Here is a 23212-nt window from a genome sequence, read left to right as displayed (position 1 = left end):
CAGCCAGCCAGCCAGCCATTCATTCAAAATTATTTCTAATAATAAACAATACAGATAACAAAATTAAATGGTTTTAAAAGTTTCTTACACATTTCTCATTGTTTTGGTGCATGTAGTTATGTGTGCATTATGTTAACACTATTTTGTTATGTCTATTTTAGCCTACATTTTACGATGCTGGAAAGAACTACCTGCTTCGAATGTGCAATGGTAAGATACAATGATCATTGTTTTTCTGTTATCTAATCCAACAGTGATATAACATTGTTACTATGGGGCATTTCTGTCTTAAAAGGAATATTGTTTAAAGTGCATTGAAGTTGGGGCAGAATTGAACTTGGTTGGTAGAGCACACACCTGAGATACTTTGGTTGTAGGATCGAATCCCCCTGGCAGACCCTCTTCTTTTTTTTCTGTCCCAACAAGTGCCCCATGACAGGTATATCAACGGCATTGGTATGTGCTGTCATTATGTGCAATAATATAAATGCATATCATTGCTGTTGGTAATATAACGTATATTATTACTGTTAGTAAAATACATATAAATACTGTGAATTGTACTCAACTATTTCATTACTGTTCGTGATATAAACCGAGATTGGTATTTAAATTTTTATTACCTACGAGGTATAGCATAACGAGGGTCATATTTATTGTATGATTTCCCTCGTATGTCATAACTAAATCATATGTCCTCCTGACATTGTCGTTTAACGATTGGCTGTTGTAAGAGTACAGTTCTTTCTGATTGGTTGACACGACATTCCACAGATACTACTTTCTTCACTAATACATTTTTATTTCGAGTGTAAGCTGATCACATGCCGTAATGACAAATACGTGTTTTTAATTAATTTAATAAAACATTAATTGATTATTTATGATAACTTGTATTATATTACGATGTAGTTGTGACACATCAAACACTTAATTATGAATATAACGTTCACAACTGTTAGAAATTTATACTAAGGTCGACGAGTCACTTTTCGCACCCTTGTTTTGGCTTCGTACATAATAAATGTAGCATATCTTACCATAATTTCACTTGAAAGCCATATTTAGTAAAAGGTACAATGTTTTAATCACAAGATTTTCTTCAAACACATTCAGGTGCGTTAATAATTTTCAAAAAATAAATAAATTCAATAGCAATTTTGCACTGGAATTTTTCCAGCATTCTTAAAACGGAAACGTTATGTACCCAATTTATAGTTATTATAAGGAGATGCAAAGTGACGTCATTGGAATACTGACGTCATTCAAATTCAAAACTAATTATTTCAATTACTGTGTATTTGTTTGCTTTTTAGTATACACATGCTTTACAATTTACAGCTGTTGATACATGTGTTTTCTTTACTTATGGGCATATAAATATCACGTAACTTTAGAACAGGTTGTGATTTGGTTTTCAAGACATCAATGAACAAACATTAATCTGCCGTTAAGAAAACGTTAGTCTGTAAACAATGACTGGAATGTTCATTTAGCAAGACAGTTCTACAGTAATAAACAGAATATTACATTCGTGTCCATGACAGACGATGTTTACGACACTCGTGCCTAAATTATCGCATTTCCCTCGCTTTCGCTCGGAAAATATGATAATTTAGGCACTCGTGTTGTAAACATTGTCTGTCATGAACACTCATATAATATCCTCTATATCTTAATGTTCATTACTTATAACTTTTATATTTGACAATTTATTTCTATGTTCCAGATCTGATTCGGAGACTTTCCAAATCCCAAAACACAGTATTCTGTGGAAGAATCCAGTTGTTTCTATCCCGACTATTTCCACTGTCCGAAAAATCAGGTAAACATGATCAGTGAAATTTATTATGTTTCTTAAACATGTAGCGGGTTTCCTCTCTAAGACTGTATGTCAAAGTTACCAAATGTTTGACATCCAATAGCCGTTGACTAATTAATCAATGTGCTCTAGTGGTGTCGTTAAACAAAAGAAACTTTTATATGTTTTAAATAAAAATATATGGTAGGTAGGTTTTGGATTTTCTCTTTCAAATTTGTGAACTTTTTTTGTGAGACAAGTGGACATAAAAATTAAAGCACATATTTTGTTTTGTACACTATCATGATCTCTCACCTATTATACAATTCTCCTGCCCATCCCCCTTCCCATTTCCCAACTCTGAAAACCCACTTACTTAGACTCTTCCAACAGTTAAAAGCAAGAAGTGCGTGTTGGTTTTAATCTTGTGACTTCTGTGAGATGGTGCATATAAAAGATCTCTTGAGCTAACCAAAAGGGGTAGTCCATGGCATGGTGTCAGCAGGTTTTTTCTCTTATTATCTGTATGGTACCCAACCATGTTTCTGATACCAAGTAAATAGAAATGTGTAAAGTGCATTGTTAAATAAATCCTTACTTCCTTCACTAACCTTCCTCATCTCTTAGTGTATACAGTGATGCTTTTGCTGTTAATAGTTTGTAAATGACATGTTGATATGAAATTGTCACCTTATAAAACCTTTGTACATTTTGTTTTTGGACTTGAATGTTTTTAAAATTGTATTTATTTTTATCTTCCAAGCTTTGAATTTGATGAGCCAGTTTAACCTTGAGAATGTGACAGTTTTCGATACGAAATTAGAGGATACCAGACATGTTAAAGTAAGTGTTACAGAATGGTTAACAGAGGTCTTACGTGTCCTGGAAATCCTGGAATGTCCTTGAATTTTGTTATTTTTAAATCCAGACCTAGAATGTTCAGGAAAAAGTATTAAATTTGATTGTGTCCTGGAAATGTCCTGGAAATTTAGGCCAAAAATTTTGTGAATTCTTTTTTTTCGCATCTTTACTTTTGTTCTCCTAATAACCTGTCTAAGTTCAGACAATAATTTGTTATAAAATCATTCATTGATTGAACATTTTATGTCGTGGAAAAAAAAAAAAATGTCCTGGAAAGGTCTTTGAATTTTATGTTATTTCAAGTGTAAAAACCCTGGTTAAAAGAAAATAAAATTACTCAAATGTTTTATGCAAATTTGTTTTCTAGAAGAATTCATCATATAAAATGATTAAAATGTGGATGGTTTGAATGGATGAATGAATGGAGAATGGACGGATGGACAGGTAGACAAACATAGGCTGCATACTTGTATAATAATTGTAAAAAACATTGTATATACATTCAAATGCATGAAGTTATACAAAATACTCTTTTTTTTGTTGTTGTTTGTGTTCACTTCCAATAATCAAATGAAGATGTTTTGTGTTTATTTCATTTTTTTGTTGTTAGATTGAAGACAAAACTATCAAAGAGGAAAACATGGAAGTTGAAGAAGGAGAAATGGATGAATCTTCAAGGTTTGTCCAGTTATTCCTTTTATAACCACTACTTATTACTTTAATGCCACTACTACATGTATTAACACTACATCCCCCTTTATTACCACTACTTCCCCTTTAGGTCTCAGTACACAGATGCCATATGCCATTGAAACCTGTGTTAAATTGCCCAACTTCAATCCAAATTGCTAACAGAACGGGTTCTCGTTGACACTAATAACATATACCATTTTAGAGGATTTTTATACCTTTATTTATTTTTGCACCAGAATTGACAAGATTTCCGTCTCAGTTTTTTGGTACATGGCCCACTGTGACTGTACGGTGTGTTTTAGGCATGGCAGAGGAACTGGATCACTCTGGGCACCTGCTCTCTGCATACTCATGTGTGGAAAAGTAAATGCATAATATTTCAAAACCTAATGGGCAAAATGTAGCCAGAGGACCTGGTATCTAAAATAACTAGTCCCTTTAATTCTTCTGCAAGTACTAACAGTGAACATGTACACCACAATATGTGTTACAATTGGGAACTATAGTACACCATGATGAATGACCTTTCACCCAGAAGTGAACTGTGTAGACAGACCTTATTACCACTACTTCCCCTTTATTACCACTACTCCTATATTACCACTACTTCCCCTTTATTACCACTACTTTCCCTATATTACCACTACTTCCCCTTTATTACCACTACTATATTACCACTACTTCCCCTTTATTACCACTACTTCCCCTTTATTACCACTACTCCCCCTCTATTACCACTACTTCTTCTATATTACCACTATTTCCTCCCTATATTACCACTACTCCCCCTTTATTATCACTACTCCCCCCTATATTAGTCCTTGGTTTTTGAAAATACTTCCCCTTTATTACCAATACTTCCCCTATATTACCACTACTTCCCCTATATTATCAATACTTCCCCTATATTACCACTACTTCCCCTTCATTACCATTACTTCCCCTATATTACCATTACTTCCACTATATTACCACTACTTCCACTATATTACCACTACTTCCCCTTCATTACCATTACTTCCCCTATATTACCACTACTTCCACTATATTATCACTACTTCCCCTTTATTACCAATACTTCCCCTATATTACCACTACTTCCACTATATTACCAATACTTCCCCCTATATTACCATTACTTCCACTATATTAGCACTACTTCCCCTTTATTACCAATACTTCCCCTATATTACCAATACTTCCCCTATATTACCATTACTTCCCCTTCATTACCACTACTCCCCCTCTATTACCACTACTTCCCCTATATTACCATTACTTCCCCTTCATTACCATTACTTCCCCTATATTACCACTACTTCCCCTATATTATCAATACTTCCCCTTTATTACCAATACTTCCCCTATATTACCACTACTTCCCCTATATTACCAATACTTCCCCTTCATTACCACTACTCCCCCTCTATTACCACTACTTCCCCTATATTACCATTACTTCCCCTTCATTACCATTACTTCCCCTTCATTACCATTACTTCCCCTATATTACCATTACTTCCCCTATATTACCATTACTTCCCCTATATTACCAATACTTCCCCTATATTACCACTACTTCCACTATATTACCATTACTTCCCCTATATTACCACTACTTCCACTATATTACTATATTACCAATACTTACTTACCCTACTTCCCCTATATTACCACTACTTCCACTATATTACCAATACTTCCCCCCTATTACCACTACTTCCCCTATATTACTTCCCCATATACTTACTTCCCCTATATTACCATACTTCCCATTACTATATTACCACTACTTCCCCTATATTACCACTACTTCCCCTATATTACCATTATTACTTCCCCTATATTACCACTACTTCCCCTATATTACCTTCCCCTTCATTACCATTACTTCCCCTACTTCCCCTATATTTATACTTCCCCTATATTACCATACTTCCCCTTTATTACCAATACTTCCCCTATATTACCACTACTTCCACTATATTACCAATACTTCCCCTTTATTACCATTACTTCCCCTATATTACCACTACTTCCCCTATATTACCTATATACTTCCCCCTATATTACCACTTACTATATTACCCTACTATATTACCACTACTTCCCCTATATTACCACTACTTCCCCTATATTACCTTACTTCCCCTTTATTACCATTACTTCCCCTTACCCCCTATATTACCATTACTTCCCCCCTTCTATATTACCACTACTCCCCCTCTATTACCACTACTTCCCCCCCTTCCCCTATTACCACTACTTCCCCTATATTACCCACTACTACTTCCCCCCCTCCCCTTCATTACCTATTACCACTACTTCCCCTATATTAGCACTACTTCCCCTTCATTACCATTACTTCCCCTATATTACCACTACTATATTACCTTACTTCCCCTATTCTATTCCCCTATATTACCACTACTTCCCCTATATTACCACTACTTCCCCTATATTACCATTACTTCCCCTACCACTACTTCCCCTATATTATACTTACTATATTACCATTACTTCCCCTATATTACCACTACTTCCCCTATATTACCACTTATTACCACTACTTATATTACCACCAATACTTCCCCTATATTACCACTACTTCCCCTTTATTACTTCCCCTATATTACCATTACTTCCCCTATATTACCACTACTTCCCCCTATATTACCCTACTTCCCCTATATTACCTACTTCCCCTATATTACCACTACTTCCCCCATTACTTACTTCCCCCTATTATTACCACTACTTCCCCTATATTACCACTACTTCCCCTATATTACCAATACTTCCCCTATATTACCTATATTACCACTACTTCCCCTATATTCCCCTATATTACCATTACTTACTATTACCATTACTTCCCCTTCCCCTATATTACCATACTTCCCCTATATTACCATTACCATTACTTCCCCCTACTTCCCCTATATTACCACTACTTCCCCTTCCCCTATATTACCATTACTTCCCCTATATTACCACTACTTCCCCTATATTATCAATACTTCCCCTTTATTACCAATACTTCCCCTATATTACCACTACTTCCACTATATTACCAATACTTCCCCTATATTATCACTACTTCCCCTTTATTACCAATACTTCCCCTATATTACCACTACTTCCCCTATATTATCACTACTTCCCCTTTATTACCAATACTTCCCCTATATTACCACTACTTCCACTATATTATCACTACTTCCCCTTTATTACCAATACTTCCCCTATATTACTACTACTTCCCCTATATTATCACTACTTCCCCTTTGTTATCACTACTTCCCCTATATTATCACTATTACCAATACTTCCCCTATATTACCACTACTTCCACTATATTACCACTACTTCCACTATATTACCAATACTTCCCCCTATATTACCATTATTTTCCTCTTAGTGCCACTACTTCCCCCTTTATTCCCACTACAGCTGCCATATCAACTGCTGCTTGTATCAAAACAGGGATTGGGTTTTGTTTATACATTAACATTGACAAGTGTGATTATATTATGATAATTTACTTCATAAAAGATGTTTGTGTCAGTTAATTTGGTTTTGACTGGGATGTAGCTAACATCCCTTGAAACTGACAAGAATTGATTTTAGACAAGGTAGCATTTTGGGCGTGTAACAAGCAATAGTTACTCCTTCTATATTGGGGGCGGGACGTAGCCCAATGATAAAGCTGTCGCTCGATGCGCGGTCGGTTTAGGATCGATCCCCATCAGTGGGCACATTGGGCTATTTCTCACTCCAGCCAGTGCACCACAAATGGTACATCAATGGGATGGTGCATATAAAAGATCCCTTGCTGCTAATCGAAAAGAGTATCCCATGAAGTGGTGACAGCGGGTTTTCTTCTGCAATATCTGCGTGGTCCTTAACCATATGTCCGATGCCATATAACTATAAATAAAATGTGTTTAGTGCTTCGTTAAATAGACCATTTCTTTCCTTCCATTGTCTTCTTTTAACAGTTACGGCCCTTTAAGCCATAGCATGTTGGGCATGTAACAAGCAATAGTTACTCCTTCTATATTGGTATTAGACCATTAGAAACAACACAAACATGTATTGCTATGAAAAGCATTGTTTAACTGCAAATTCTTCTATCTGTGATTTATATTGAAATATTTACTAACTGTTTCTTTCAGCACTGCTCCAATTGACTATGCCCTCTACAGAAGATTTTGGTCATTACAAGACTACTTTAGACGACCAACACAGTGCTACGAAAAAGTTCCTTGGAAACATTTTGTTTTGGTAAGCTGTTTCACATTATAAACCACCTTCAAATGTCTTGGAAAGTTTATTGATGTAATACATACTAAATGTACCTCAGTTTCTACATGTTCTTGTTGTTGTTGAAAGATTACACATGTATTGTTTTGTTATTGTTATACTGTTGCACAGATTTATATACAAGTTTTAAATTTAGATTTTAAAAATAGCATGTGTGTTGGTATAATTATGTTATATTTTGTCAAATTTGATATATATTGCTAACTTTTTTAATTGGCAGAATATAGATCAACTTAATTATTTGAAGTTTTTTTTTTCTTTCTTATTATTGCCAGAATGCAGATGAAGTGTTGACAGCATTTGACAGTTTAAAACTGGATGATCTCAAGTCACAGAGGAAGAAACTTGACAAACCCAGACAGACAGACACACAGACATTCTTTGCAAAGTATCTCACCAGTAAGAAGGTATGCACATACACATTGTTTTGTTCAAATTAGTGAGTCCCGTGACACCCCTCCACCCCCTGCCTGTTTGAAGTGCCCTTTTTAATGACTTTTTTGTTTCATCATCAACAATATATAGCACCAAAGTGCCCTGAAAACACATCTCTGAGCATCTTTATTTTATCTTGCTTCGGCTCAGTGGCCTTGAACTTACTCAGATTTACCTTTTTATACACCCGTCTTTGATTGGACCGGACATAGCCCAGTGGTAAAGTGCTTGCTTGATATGCGGTCTGTCTAGGATCGATCCCCGTCAGTGGGCCTATTGGGCTATTTCTCGCTCCAGCCTTTGCACCACGACTGGTACATCAAAGGCCGTGGTATATGCTATCCTGTCTGTGGGATGGTGCATATAAAAGATCCCTTGCTGCTAATCAAAAAGAGTAGCCCATGAAGTGGCAACAGCGGGTTTCCTCTCTTTATATCTGTGTGGTCCTTAACCATATGTCTGACGTGTGTTGAGTGCGTCGTTAAATAAAACATTTCCTTCCTTCCTTCCTTCCTTGATGGGTCATATATTAGTATGGTGTTGTCCGTACATATGTATATCTGTCTGTAAACTTTTCATTTCCGTAGCATATCTTCCTTATTAATTCATACAGAATCATCACACCTTGCATTCAAATACAACTTGTTACAAAAGCCTGGATCTGTCCCCGTGAACTAGAGGTATAAATAATAATGTACAGTCAGACTTTGTTATCAAAACCTCTGTAATCAAAAGAAAGTGATCTTTTGTATAACTTTCTTAAGTTTATCTTGAACTCCTGATATTTTGAAATTATTGATTTGGTCCCCTCAACATAAAGATAATGAAATTTGACTGTACGTGTAATTTTCACTAAATTTAGTATGAATATTTTTGTTTCCTGTTGTTTACAATGTCAAAGTTAATGATTTTTGTTTATATTTTCTGTAAAACTTACAATAATGAAGCACCGTAGAATCAGATTTCTGTTGTTCATAGGTTATTGCTTTAATGAGATCTATATATATATATTTTTTAAATACTATTTTGTATTTCTTTACAGTTGCTAGACCTCCAGTTAAGTGACAGTAACTTCAGGAGATATGTGCTTGTCCAGTTCCTTATCCTGTTCCAGTATTTAAATTCTCAAGTCAAATTCAAGACGTAAGCAAAGTTCATGACAAATTATTTATGGTACCTTTTTTTGGGGGGGGGGGGGGGGAGGGAAGAGATGGAATAAAGTTATTAATTTTGCCTAATGGAAGACATTCTTATCAAAAATTTTCAACATTAGCAATAACTAAAGCAAAAAACCTATCAAAACAGGAATATAACTGAAATGTCAGTCAATTAATCCTGAGTTATTCCATACATTCCAAAACCTGACTTGCAATGCATGTTTTTTTAATAATAGTGAAAGCATAAAGATGAACAATGAAAAGTGAAGAATTTATGACTTGTGGTTTATTTTTCTGACAGCATTGTTTCATGGCATAACTGGAGCATGCAGTTAAACCATGAGAGATAAGAATTGTGTCAAATTTCCCATTTGTTTTAGTGCCAGTATGGTTCTAACAGATGAACAAAGTGCGTGGCTGAAGAACGTGGAAGAAAAGGTTTACCAGTTGATAAGAGAAACACCACCTGATGGTACTCAGTTTGCTAAGACCATTGAGGTTTGTTCAGATGAGTTTTTACCTTTTTTACCAGTTCTTAACATCTTTGTACAGAAAACAGTCAGGAGCCTAATTCACTAAACTCTCGCAACTTTGCGATCTCGCAGTGCAGTGCTAGAAGACTTGCAAAGAAGATGCTTTGTTGTCTAGCAGAGCCTAAGAGACCTTTGTGAATTAGGCCCCAGATTTATAACATTTTTTTTTCATACATAACATGACCTATGGCATTTTCTCCCTAGTCCCATAGTTGGACCTAATGTCCCAACAGTCAATGAAATGGATACAATCTTCCATCAAGTCCTGGGCAACCAGTTCCACTCACTACTGTCCAAACTTCTTTTCTTTTGCACCCGCTTATTCAAGTCATCTTATGTTTAGGTATTGTTTTATAACTGTTTTATTTAGTAGCTGTATATAATTGTTATTGTACTTGTTTATACTTGGAAGCACATCCATTCTTTTATGGTCTTGTTAACAAATCATAAGGTTTATAAAAAAAAAATTGTTGATTTTCTTGGTGACTTAGATTTTCTAAAATTGCAGATTGATAACTTGTTGCTGTCTTAAAATTCGATATGAAGACTTCATTTTCAAAATGTGATATATCCATTTATGTCATTTGGGCATAGATCGCAGTGTTATTAAACAGACATTCCTTTCTTCTATTATGCTTATATTTTAGCACATTCTTCAAAGAGAAGAGAACTGGAACAGTTGGAAGAATGATAGCTGTCAGAGTTACGAGAGACAAACCCAGAAGGACGCTGTAAAGCCAAAAGCCAAGTAAGATGTATTTCGTATCATCAAAGTTACGGTCTGATATTAGGATCACTATTTTGGGCTGCTCCAGTCCTGGGGCCTAGTTACTAAACTGTCACAACTTTGCGATCTTGCAGTGCAATACAAAAAGACTTGCAGTGATGCAATGTGATGTGGCTTTAGAGAGTTTTAGTGAGCTTTGTGAATTAAGCCCCTGATTAAGTACCATACTTTTAATGTTTTTCTTACACACTCAGTGAGAACATCGGTCGTTATGTTTGATAACCCACACAGTTAACACACATATTTGTAATAACAATTGTAAGATGTTCGACTGGAGTCTCCAAGATGATGACTAGGTCGTTATTGCCATACCATCCAATGAAAAAAACACAGTCGAAATCGATTACTCTGTGACATATAAGTTAACCTGAGATAAGTAAGAAATAGAATACTACATTCATGTCTGTTAGATACCATTTATCTCACAACTCATTTAAAAAACTCACTTTCACTCATTGTAAAATATATGGTATCTAACCTCCACTCATGTAGTATTCTCTGTTTATTACCCCAGCAGTCACTCATAGCAGGGAAAATATTTTTCATATTTTCTCAGTGGGAAATATTCTGCAATGGTTTAACGTACACTACTACTGGACGATTTATAAACCAATCACCTTGTCGGTCCTGTAATATGACGTCAAAATGATTTGGCAGAACACAGAAAATGATGTCACATAGTTTAAAGCGTTTGTGTTTTTGTCTTTCTGTTTTCAGTGTTAAACTTGTAATAAAATGGTAGTTTAATGCAATTCATTATAAAAATTTTTACAGAATATATAGAACATTGCTTTTTGAAAATTATCTATGAACCGTCATTAAATTACAAAGTTAAAGCAATACCCAGAACAGTGTAAAGTGGTTTACATTGTTTCTATATACATGGATGTGTAGCCGATGTATGTAACAAATAAAGACTTTAAAAAAAACCCCAAAAAGCTGGAGTAATAAATAGAATAACAAACACTGTACCAGTTATTATCAAATTTATGCATTTCCTGAAATAATTTTCACTCGGGACATAAATTTCATAATAACTGGTAACTCATTTACTATCCTCTATTTATCTGGTGGGCCTGCAACAATGGTTACATTTAGGGTGTTATTTACATGGTCACTATGGGTTATGCAAAAACTAAATGAATTACCAGAATTAGTTTTTACATAACCCACAGATGGTTTATGTCAATTCTCAGAGTTCCACACCTACATTTGTCCATTCAGAACACAAAGTAGGACAGCCCTGTAATGAAATCTAATTACTATGGGCTTAGCAAAGTATGTACATTTAAAAAAAAATCAACATATGATGCAGATATTGGTGGCTGGCATTTAGAAGGCCTTTTCATGGAGATTTACACCAAAGGTTACTATCTGAATACAATACAGTATTTGTTATTATTTAAAATCATTAAAAAATATATGTAAAATCAATACTTTGTATTCATGGGTTATGGTACAAATATCTATCCAATATTAAAAACCTGAGACATTTGTGTTTGTTTGTAGTGGTAATGTTTTTCTTCTTTTATTGTGTAGAGCCCGGCGCCGGCGCATTGGTGATGATCTACAGGCGAGTGGCGGGAAGATCATTAAAATGGGAAGTAACGAGCTCACTCGACTCTGGAATCTCAACCCAAATAACACTGACGCCTGCAGGTCAGACAAGAGGTTCGTATTATGTCCAGACGTTTTTTACAGGAATTACCGTATATTGCCGTGTATTAGCTGACTCCTTGGATAAGCCGACCTCGTAGTTTGAGCCTAAATATCCAGTACAAAATCATCGGCCTTGTGTATAAGCCGAAGTCATCTTTTGTCCAGCTGTATGTTGTATCGATTTCAATAATACTGTCAACAAATAGACATGTGCTTTTCTTGTTCATTACATTTATTTTCCCTTTAATTATTACAAACACGGTAATCGCGATCGCAATCAATCATCAATGTGGCAATGCTAACATCTACCATGCAGTGAAAAATAATTTAGAATTGATAAAGCATAACAGGAAAATAAATAATTCAAGCTGTAACAACATATCACTGCACATAAGTAATTAATTTATTCACTGGACAGCAAAAAGTAAAATCATTGAGGCATGTTTAATCCCTCACCACACACAGAAACAAAAGATCATGCGATCCGTGACTGCAGCTGTTCACTGTATATGGTATGGTCATGTGACAATAGTGGGAGTAATTGTCATCCTGAAATTCATGTTGTTTTTTCAGTCGGTAATGTTAATAATGAACTTAATTTATTTATGGCATTACTTTACAGTTTAATGCACCCTCCCAACAAAACAATAATATTAGAAATATAATACTTGTTTGAAGAAAAACACCGTTTTGTATCTTAAACTTGCTATATGAAAGACTGGTCCCAGCACAGGTCAAACAAAGATGGCGGACAGTTGGAAAGAATACGTTTTTACCATTGAAATGACAATAAAACAAGTAATTTTTTATTATTATTCATCAAACTTATAATATATTCAAGAACAAAAAACTGCATAATATTGCATGATGGGGTGTTTTATTTATACTGTGCACAAATTATTGTTACATAATCTGTGAAAGGCAAAGGGTCTGATCAAAATTTGTAAGTCACGGTTGGGAGTATTTTAGATCGAAATTTTATGCTCCAATTTGTTGCCTCCATGTATAAGCCGACTCTCTTCTTTTGGAAAGTGTTTCTAGACTTCAAAAGTCGGCTAATACACGGCAATATATGGTAAAAATATCCAGGGAACCGTTTTATGAAGCGATATTAGCGCTAATATCACCGTAAGTGCATACGGTAACAATGCACTTACGGTGATGTTAGCGCTCAGATTGCTTTGTAAAATGGGCCCTGGGGCCTAATTCACAAAGGTCTCTTGGGCTCTGCCAGACAACAAAACATTCTCTTTGCAAGTCTTTTTGCATTGCACTGCGAGTACGAGTGCGAATAATTTGTACATGCTCATATGCCACTAGAGTTTCGAGCATTCCGTCCCAGGGCCTGTCTCTGGATAGCCAGGGACTTGTCCCGGGACAGAAAAAAATTAAGCGGACAATTTTGAAATTTACATAAAAAAATTAAATAGTGGGCCTTTAAAATTTTGATGCGCATCTCTAATTAATATAATTAATAAAGAAAATTCTACTCATTAAATTTGGTCGCTAGATTAGATCGGGTGGTCAAAAAGAAATTAGATAAGATCGGTGGCCTGACTCGGGATGGAGGGGGGCGGCGTAGAGTTGAAAATGGGCAGAATTTTGAAAATAGCAATTAGTAAAAAAGTTAATAGAATTTAAAAAAAAGAAAAAATGTTACAAACTAAAAATAAAAAGAATTGACTGCTCGGTCGAATATTTATATAATTTGGAGCATTTTAGAAGGACAGTCCAAAAATAAATAAGAGAAAGAAGCGAGGAAAGGACTATTTAATAATATTAAAAAAAGAAAGTAATTTCGACATCAACTTTTGAATGAAGGTCTAAAAGTTTAAAGTCCGATCTATATGTCCACGTGAGTGGCCTCGTTAAGGCAGTTAGGGTGCACAGCTTGTAGGGACGAGATGGGTTGCATCCAGTCAAGAAAACCCCTAGATTGACAGTCAATAGACGTTGAAGGTGTAGTGCTGTGCTGAAATACAGCCCTTGAGAAGCCAGATCCGTCTGAACGAGAGAGAGAATCAGACTAGGGTATAGTCCAGTCGTCATGGGTTGGTATAGTGGTGCGGACGGGCCCGACTTTGGAGGATATGAGATGGTATCACAGTAAAACAAAGTAAAGTCTAGAAAAGAGTAGTAGGGGCCAACCCTGCTTCCTATTTCTTCTTAGAGTGGGGCGGTCAATCTTCCAGTGCTGCTAGGACAGGCTCGGACATGTAGAGACTAAACGCGAACAACCGTGGCGTTCTGCAGAATGGCTGTCATACAAGTCACGAAAAAAACAAGTCAACATAGTCAGACGGAGAAATGATGTGGAAGCAAGGAATCTTGCTAAAAAAACTAATCCAACCTGGTGGTGCAGACTGTCGAAATGAGAAGTACTCCAGCGTTCAATCAGTTCCAATGGCCGCATACATCCCAGTAGAAAACTTCACTTCGCTGACAAAAACAATGAAGTGAAGGATCCCCAAGTCGAGCCGCGAAAGCATGTGTAGTGTGCACAAGCAAAACAAAAACGTCTTACCGCGTCAAGCTCCAGACTGGGAATGTGCATTGCACTGCGATTCCGCAAAGTTGCGAGAGTTTACTGAATTAGGTCGCTGGACTATTAACATATTAATCCAAAAATAATATTTTGTATGTTTTTGCTCATATGAAAGACAATCTTGCATAAAATGAAATGGTAATGTATGAATCATTTTACAAATTAAAACAAAAAATTCTTCAGGATATTAAATTATTTTTATGTTTGTTTTTCCTAGAATATTTCTGCCTGGTATAGAAGAATATTTTGGAGAAGCTATTGAACAGATTGACCCTGAAGCACAGGTTGAAGATGAGTACAAGTGAGTTGAGTCTCTGTAATTTTTAGGGGGCAGGATATAGCCCAGTGGTAAAGTTTTCGCTTGATACATTGTCAGTCTAGGATCGATTCCCGTCGGTGTGCCCATTGGGCTATTTCTTGTTCCAGCCAATGCACCACGACTGTGGTATGTGCAATCCTGTCTGTGGGATGGTGCATATAAAAGATCCCTTGCTACTAATGGAAATATGTAGCGGGTTTCCTCTCTAAGACTATATGTCAGAATTACCAAATGTTTGACATCCAATAAGCAATGATTAAGGAATCTGCATTTCCCTGTCGCTCTGCCCCTCCGCATTAATCAGTGGTGTCGTCTGAACATCTTAATAATCAATCAAGTGGGTATCAACTTCCAGTGGGTCTAGAATATACATTTCCATCACATGACTACTGCTTCCTGCTTTTTCCTTCATTTAGTTATATAGAATATTTTGGTGAACGGCTGAACATTTATTTTTAAATTACAGCTATAAGTCCTAATTTCGAGTTTCACTGTTATTAGCAGTGTGCTGGCTGTTTATTTGTATTAGGGAGAAATATAGAAAAACCATGGTCAAGAGTAGTTAACATTAGAAACTGATCTTCGTCTTTCTTTAGTGTGTCTTGTTGTTTTTCCAGACTAATTAATCAACGAGCATTTCAGTGGAAATCTTTACGACTGTTGGCACGAAAGAGTCCTCATTTTTTCACTCACAGTACTTCACCTAGCCTGCCACTGCCAAAGTATCTTGAAAACATCCTGTCCAAATTGGCCAAAGAATTACCGGTTAGTATATTTATAGTGCATAATTTCCAGCTTTAACACTCACATGTAAATTTGTAAAGTCCGGTAAAGTTACACACAAAAAAATTATTGAATGAAATTAAAAATTACATGAGAAATCATTCACTAAAATTAAATTTAAAAAATAATAATAATAACAACTCTATGTTTGACATATTAAACTATAGACTGTGTAATACATATAATTTTAAGATCATTATTTGTTTTTGTCTCATAACATTTACAAGTTATTTTAATGGAGTCTACCTTAATGTTACTATCAGACGTTATTCTTATTTGCAAGACCATGCCACATATTTTTGAAACTATCTCAGTGCTATGATATTATAATTATAAAACCGATATTATAATTATAAAACCGTCATAGGCTATGATGTCACTATGACACATCATAGCCTCTCCCCTCCCCCACAGTTTTACTACATCATAGTACTAAGATAGATTTAAAAATATGGGCCTATTTTAGAGGGTACAAGCATTAAATTCAGACAAATAGCCTTACGTCATTCACAGTGTTACAAATTTTAACAGCATTTAGTTAATATATTTTAATAGTTAATATATAGAGGATATTTCATGGGTTTTTTTCAAATATTATTTATATCTCATTGAGTGTGATATGATTGCAAACTTCTCGAGATGAGATATAAATCACATTTGACAAAAACATAAAATTTTCTATTTATTATATAACTTTTGGCAATTTACCTTTATTTTTAAAATGCCAGCAGCAAAATAGTTCCGACTTTCTTACAATGAAGATAACACTTTCTACAGTGATGATAACACATTTTAGAGTGAAATAGTGAAATTTTTACTTTAAAATGTGTTGTTGTCACTGAGTGACTGATAACACTTTTATTTCACTGATATTTTAAGATATGTCACTAAATGTTATATAGTAAGGTTTAATAGTTAATTTAGTTAATATATATATATATATATATATATATATATATATAATCTATATCTATCTATCTATCTATCTATATATATATATATATATATATATATATATATATATATATATATATATATAATCTATCTATCTATCTATCTATCTATCTATCTATCTATCTATCTATCTATATATATATATATATATATATATACTGAACAGTGAATTGTTTTAATGTCTAGAATCAGAATTCCTCTGATGACATGAAGACAGAAATGGAGGAAGAGGATTCAATCAAAGAAGCACAGGAAGAAGAAGACCTAAAGAATAACGAAGAACAGAGTACGTCATTTAATTAGTGTAGTAAAAATAATTAATATATATATACAGTAAAACCTCTCAAGACCGGACCCTCTGTAAACCGGAATTCCCTCAAAACCGGACGTTTTACAGAGTCCCTTTTTAAAAACCAGTACAGAACTTAACCTCTCTAAACAGGATCCATCTTTAAACCATACATTTGTCTTGGTCTAAGGGTGTCTGGTTTAGAGGGGTTTCACTGTATATAATAGCTGAAGTCCCAAAATTGTTATCAATTTATCAAATTTAGTCCAAAAATATGTAGTCAATTTCATGTTTTAGTTATATACTAATGGACAATAAGTTTCTTTACATCATTAAAATCTCAGTAATACTTATACTCTTTGTTTGCCATACACGTACAGTGAAACCTCTCAAGACCAGACCCTCTGTAAACCGGAATTCCCTCAAAACCGGACGTTTCACAGAGTCCTTTTCTAAAAACCATGACAGAATGTAACCTCTCTAAACCAGATCCCTGTTAAAACCGGACATTTGTCTTAGTCCCAAGGGTGTCTGGTTTAGAGGGGTTTCACTGTATTATTTATCTGTTAAAAGTATGGTAGACCCGTCTTGTCTTCAGAACTACACCATGCTTGTTGACGTAACAGGACAATGTGTTGCTGAACAGTTTGTAGTTGTTTTTTTAAATCAAGTAACCGGTTGTGTACAGTTCTTCCACTAATTGGCTAATTCAGGGATGTTTCGGGATGTCAGATGCAAATGTAGGCTCCCTAAATTTAGAACATCTCTAGTACTCCTAATTGTCGATAATAACTCCCAACACACTGTATGGTGTTCTGATGAACACCACAACATCTAGCCACAGTATTTTGTGCCATTCCAACTTCGAGCATACCAATCGCTCAAAGATGTCCATTTTGTGAAAGGCATGACATCACATTGTTGACAATCAGATACCAACAAAAGTGTTTTTCTGAGTAATGAGAAACCATACAATCGTTTTGCAGTCCAATGATAAGAATAATGACATCAAACAAAACCATGTGATTCGAAGTGCGCAAAAGGCAAGCTGTGCACATTAAGTGTGAATAGCATATGCAATTGACAGAACACCTCTGGAATATCGAGGGGAATGGTTACACAAAATGTTTTTGAAATTTACATTACCAGATTTCAATTAAATGCAATTCTGTATACATTCATTTGGTGCACAGGAACTTTTTTCTGCTAGTATATAAACAAAATAGAACAAATTAAGAGCCCTTTAACTGAATAGGGAATGCCATGATAGCTATTTATAAACCATTGACATGATGTAACTAATGTGGACAAACAATGCTTGTTTATGTTGATATGGTTTCTTGACAGTGTAAAAAACTGGGAGAAATTGTATTTGGAGTACATTTAACTGACAGTCATTACCCTCGTTAGCTAGAAACGAAGAATCAAGGTTATAACTTGTAAGATGACACCAGATTTTGCAGTCTTAAGTTTGTTCCTATATTACCTGCTAAAACCAAATCATATTACTGTTAAAAAACAAGAGAATAAATAAAATACAATAAATAAGCCACCTTTTACAGAATTGGCTAAATTGCAAATTTCTGATAAATATTAATTGTATTTAATGCAGGGCTGTTGATCTCAGAATTGTGCATTTGACACACTCATCATCTCCAGTGGTAAAGCACTCACTTGATGAGTGGTCAGTTTGGGATCGATCCCCGTCAGTGGGCCCATTGGGCTATTTCTCACTCCAGCCAGTGCTCCACAACTGGTGTAACAAAGGCTGTGGTATGTACTATCCTGTCTGTGGGATGGTGCATATAAAAGATCCCTTGCTGCTAATCGAAAAGAATAGCCCATGAAGTGGTGACAGCGGGTTTCCTGTTGATATATCTGTGTGATCTTTAACCATATGTCTGATGCCATATAACTGTAAATAAAATATGTTGAGTGCGTCGTTAAATAAACCATTTCCTTCACTCATCTTGCACTTACCAAACATTTTGCACCCTCTGTCTTTTATTCTTGTGTCCACCATAAAATTGCAGCCATTACCATCTATGTCATACTTACTTGGAACATATTTTGTTTTTATGGTTGCAACATTAATTTTGCCTTAGATTTGTTTTCTAATTTATTTAAATAAACAGTTGCATAGATTTAATGCTAAATATAAGATAAAGAAACCCAGCTATCTAATAACCTGTCTTGTCTAGATAACAAAGATGAATCGCCGGAGGAAGTCTTGACAGACGACCAGAAGTTGGCGGTCGCAGAAAAACTCGGTGATGACTGGAAGAAACTGGCGACTGAACTAAACTTCCCGGAGGACGAGATTTCCTATCTAGAGAGCTCTGAGGACCAGCCCACCATTCCGGGTGTTAGAATGCTCTCTTTATGGCAGGTGGGTAACTTCATAGGCAAGGGGAGGGGAGTGTGTTAGGTGAGGTAGCACTCGCGTAGCCAGGGTGAGCATGAAGGTCATGCCCCATCCCAATCACAAACCTTTTTCCCCTAAAATGTATATTTTCTTGTTATTCCATAACATGACTCAAAGACTGTGTAATTGTCCCACCTTGCCCCAGTGTGAGTATCGCCCCAATATAAAATCATGGCCATGCCAATGGGGGCAAGTGGGCGGATGGATGGATGGAGGGGCATTGTATATTGTAATTGTCACTGTAATGTCAACTATACAAATTGTGTAAGAGAGATATTTTAATATGTAATAATTAAATTTCTGTTACATTCATAGAGGATTCGTCTCAAGTATTGTTTTTAATATGGAAAATACCAACCGAGTCTATGTTAATCGGTATTTGTCGAGGCTCTGCTGAGACAAATACCGATTAACTAGACGAGATTGATATTTTACATATTAAGAAACATGAGTAGCGAATTCTATTTATCCTATAACACTTCTAAAATAACATTTTAATTGAATTTTTAGTAAATCACAGAATTAAATTCGCCGCCATCTGTGATATGATGTCTTCATGATTAGTACAAATTAGTTTGACGTCATGTATTTTAACTAAAGCTTTGAAAATGTTACACTCAGGTACACAGGTCTTGCTGACTTGTAAGCAAATTACCCATCCACAGCGACACACAAGACCTTGCAAATTTGCATACCATTATTAACCGGGTTAACACACTAAAATAATCACATGGGTTTATGACATGGATATCATGGGTACGTTATAGGATAAATTACAATATAACATCATATCATTGGTCCAGCAGTAGTAATGAGAGTTTGTTCATTTCTTGATGATGATGATAACTAGTTTAACGTGCCCATATACCACTAGGGTTTCGAACACGCCCATCCCGAGTCTGACCTCCGATAACATCGGTGGCCTGACTCGGGATGGAATTTCTTGATGATGATGGTAACTAGTTTAACGTGCCCATATACCACTAGGGTTTCGAACACGCCCATCCCGAGTCCGACCTCCGATAACATCGGTGGCCTGACTCGGGATGGAATTTCTTGATGAAAGTAAAAATTACGTTGTGAGGGAATGTCATATGTGATGATGATGTCACATCATATTGGTATTTTGTCTTATTTAGCATTTTTTAAGAACCAAAAAATAATTTAAGATAAATTATGAACATTTAGCATTATTATTAGTAAGTGTGTTTTAAATTTAATTATAAAGATTGTCTGTTATTTCTTTTACGTTCATCTGGATGTGAAAAAAAAAATCATCCACAAACTTATGTGTGAATGGCTTTGCTGATTAAACACAGGTTGTGGATATAAAAAACAATTTCATACCCCTATAAACATAATTATAAAAAGAAATAACAGACAATCCTTAATTTAAGAATTTACCCCCCTCCCCCTTCTTTTTAATTTGTAGGAGAATGACACAGAACATGCTACCATTGGTGCGCTGATTGTTGCCTTAAAGGAGATTGGACATGAAGATGTTGTTATAGATATATTTGAAGACAAAAGTTAGCCCTCCATATGTTCTGCGTGATCCTGGAGGCATTGATCACAAAGAAAAATGATTTTATGTGAAAAAATAGTTTGCACTACATAAGACAAAAAAGCATGTATATTTTGTACATGTGTTGTAAAATGTTATTTTTTTAATGTGTTGTCATTGAAGTAAATAAATCTTAAACTGTCTTGGGTTTTTTACGGTGTTTTCACATTTTCATAGAAATAACATTTTTTAGGTAACAGCAAGGTGTATTTCATTAAACCTGTAACAGCAGGTAAACTGTTGCTTATCAGACGCATGTGCGTTTTTAAAAATATGAAAAATGCAATTTATGTTATTAGAAACACTAGGATGACCAGAAACACTTCGGTTGTATGGAAATGGATAATCTAAAGAATAAAATATAAGTAATATTTGATTTCAGTGATCGTAAACGGCTCTAATAGTGAAAAATATGCTGTAGTGTTAAAAAAAATAGGGTCTGTCGCTTTAAAAAGTTTTATTCTGATTTGGGTGTAATGTTATTTTTACTTAAAACCCTTGTGTTTAAGATGTAGAAAACCTATTGTAATCACCTTGGCAAAGCATCCATGTGAATAAATCGGATTTTCTCAATACTGAAGTGATTTGAGGTTTGACGATTCCAGAAATAATGCTCAGTACAGTTGATTGTGTACAAACTGCAATACAGGTTAAGTGTAAAAAAAAAAAAACCCCACACATGTAACACCCCTGCAATACAAGTTCAGAGTGAAAAAAACCCCCCCACATGTAACACACAAGGGGCATCCATGTCTCTTTGTTTGGTACCTCCATTATTAAGGTAAAATCAACCGAGAGACACCTGTATTCTGAAATGTCTTTCTAGTCTGTAGGTCCGTTAGGTCTTATTAAGGCTAAAGTTTTTTTAAGAGTACCGCAACTTCAATCTGAATTCGATGTCCTACGATAAAACCAATAAATGCATTATATTTATCTTCTAAACACTTGAATTTTCGGGGAAGTTCGAATTTCGGAGTGGGGTGGGTGCACCGACAACCTCCACTTGGATCCACGCTTGCAGTTCTTTGAGAGCAGTTCTTATGGCTAAACTGATTAAATAGAACTGAACTGACGCAATTAATGAACTGAACCCTAAACTGAATTAACCTTACGTACATTTCCTGTAGTCTTTATTATTATGCACAGGAGCCATGCCCACAATCACACCTCTCCCCCCCCCCCCCCCCACCATCTTATATGTGTGCCTGTGACACCATAACATGACTCATTGACAGTGTGGGTGCCTCCCCCATATATAACACTAGCTACGCCAATGCCTACGCACCCCACCTCCTACTTCATCGGTCCTGATACACAATCCCCCCAACAAAAAAAAACCAACAAAAAAACGAAGAAACACCCCCACCCCTAAAAAACCCAAAAAAACTAAACAAAACGCCACACACAAAAACCCCAAACAAACCCAAACCAAAACAAAACACAAACCGAACGAACGAACAAACAATCAAACACTTACCTGTGTTGATATATTCATTGAACATTTGAAGAGTGCAACAGAATAGCACAGTGGTTGGATGTCATTAGGTAGTATTATATCCACATATATTTTACATTTATATACACTTAAAATAAATATGCTTATAAATGTCAAACAACGATTCTGTTCGCACATTTCTGAAGTTAAACTATATTCAGAGGAACGTACATACTATCGCTTTGACATCAATAAGCATATTAAAATTTCAAAGCATTGTTGACGTTTTCATGATAACGTTCTCGGCCTTTTTCGTAATTAAATTTTTTTCGAAATTTCTTTAGAATGCGCACCTCCAAAAAGGCTCCATACCCTTACCCTGGATCCGCGCCTGACGGGGAATAAAAGTATCGCAGAACTATGTACAGTAATAATCCACTGTCCGTCACTGGCAGGATTGATGATGCAAAGCATATTAAGTACATACAAAATATATTCGTGCACTAAAATATCAGCCAGTTCTTTGTCAAATTCGAAATACCTTAACCCGTCGGTCATCCTTATTGGATGTTTTAATACAATACAAAGAATAATAGTAACTATAAAATATCAGTTTACTACGTTTTGATATCGTGGTTATTTGGAG

The 23212-nt window shown here is 35.4% G+C and overlaps 1 protein-coding gene across 1 annotated transcript in view; it reads left to right on the top strand.

Moving 5' to 3' along the window:
* The window catches only part of LOC121374955 (THO complex subunit 1-like), a 32431-nt gene extending 11157 nt beyond the window's left edge, over window positions 1-21274 (top strand). The window contains exons 6-20 of the mRNA XM_041502102.1: window positions 162-210; window positions 1730-1825; window positions 2565-2644; window positions 3273-3340; window positions 7534-7642; window positions 7957-8088; window positions 9159-9259; window positions 9654-9771; window positions 10454-10554; window positions 12133-12264; window positions 15015-15098; window positions 15734-15881; window positions 17040-17139; window positions 19344-19531; window positions 21000-21274. Coding sequence (XP_041358036.1) covers window positions 162-210; window positions 1730-1825; window positions 2565-2644; window positions 3273-3340; window positions 7534-7642; window positions 7957-8088; window positions 9159-9259; window positions 9654-9771; window positions 10454-10554; window positions 12133-12264; window positions 15015-15098; window positions 15734-15881; window positions 17040-17139; window positions 19344-19531; window positions 21000-21101 — 1608 coding nt within the window. The 3' untranslated portion in view covers window positions 21102-21274. The remainder of the gene's footprint in view (window positions 1-161; window positions 211-1729; window positions 1826-2564; window positions 2645-3272; window positions 3341-7533; window positions 7643-7956; window positions 8089-9158; window positions 9260-9653; window positions 9772-10453; window positions 10555-12132; window positions 12265-15014; window positions 15099-15733; window positions 15882-17039; window positions 17140-19343; window positions 19532-20999) is intronic.
* Window positions 21275-23212: the final 1938 nt, after the last annotated feature.

This window comes from Gigantopelta aegis, chromosome 6 (assembly GCF_016097555.1).
Source record: "Gigantopelta aegis isolate Gae_Host chromosome 6, Gae_host_genome, whole genome shotgun sequence".
Taxonomy (NCBI): domain Eukaryota; kingdom Metazoa; phylum Mollusca; class Gastropoda; order Neomphalida; family Peltospiridae; genus Gigantopelta; species Gigantopelta aegis.
This window is presented reverse-complemented; position numbering and strand designations above follow the sequence as displayed.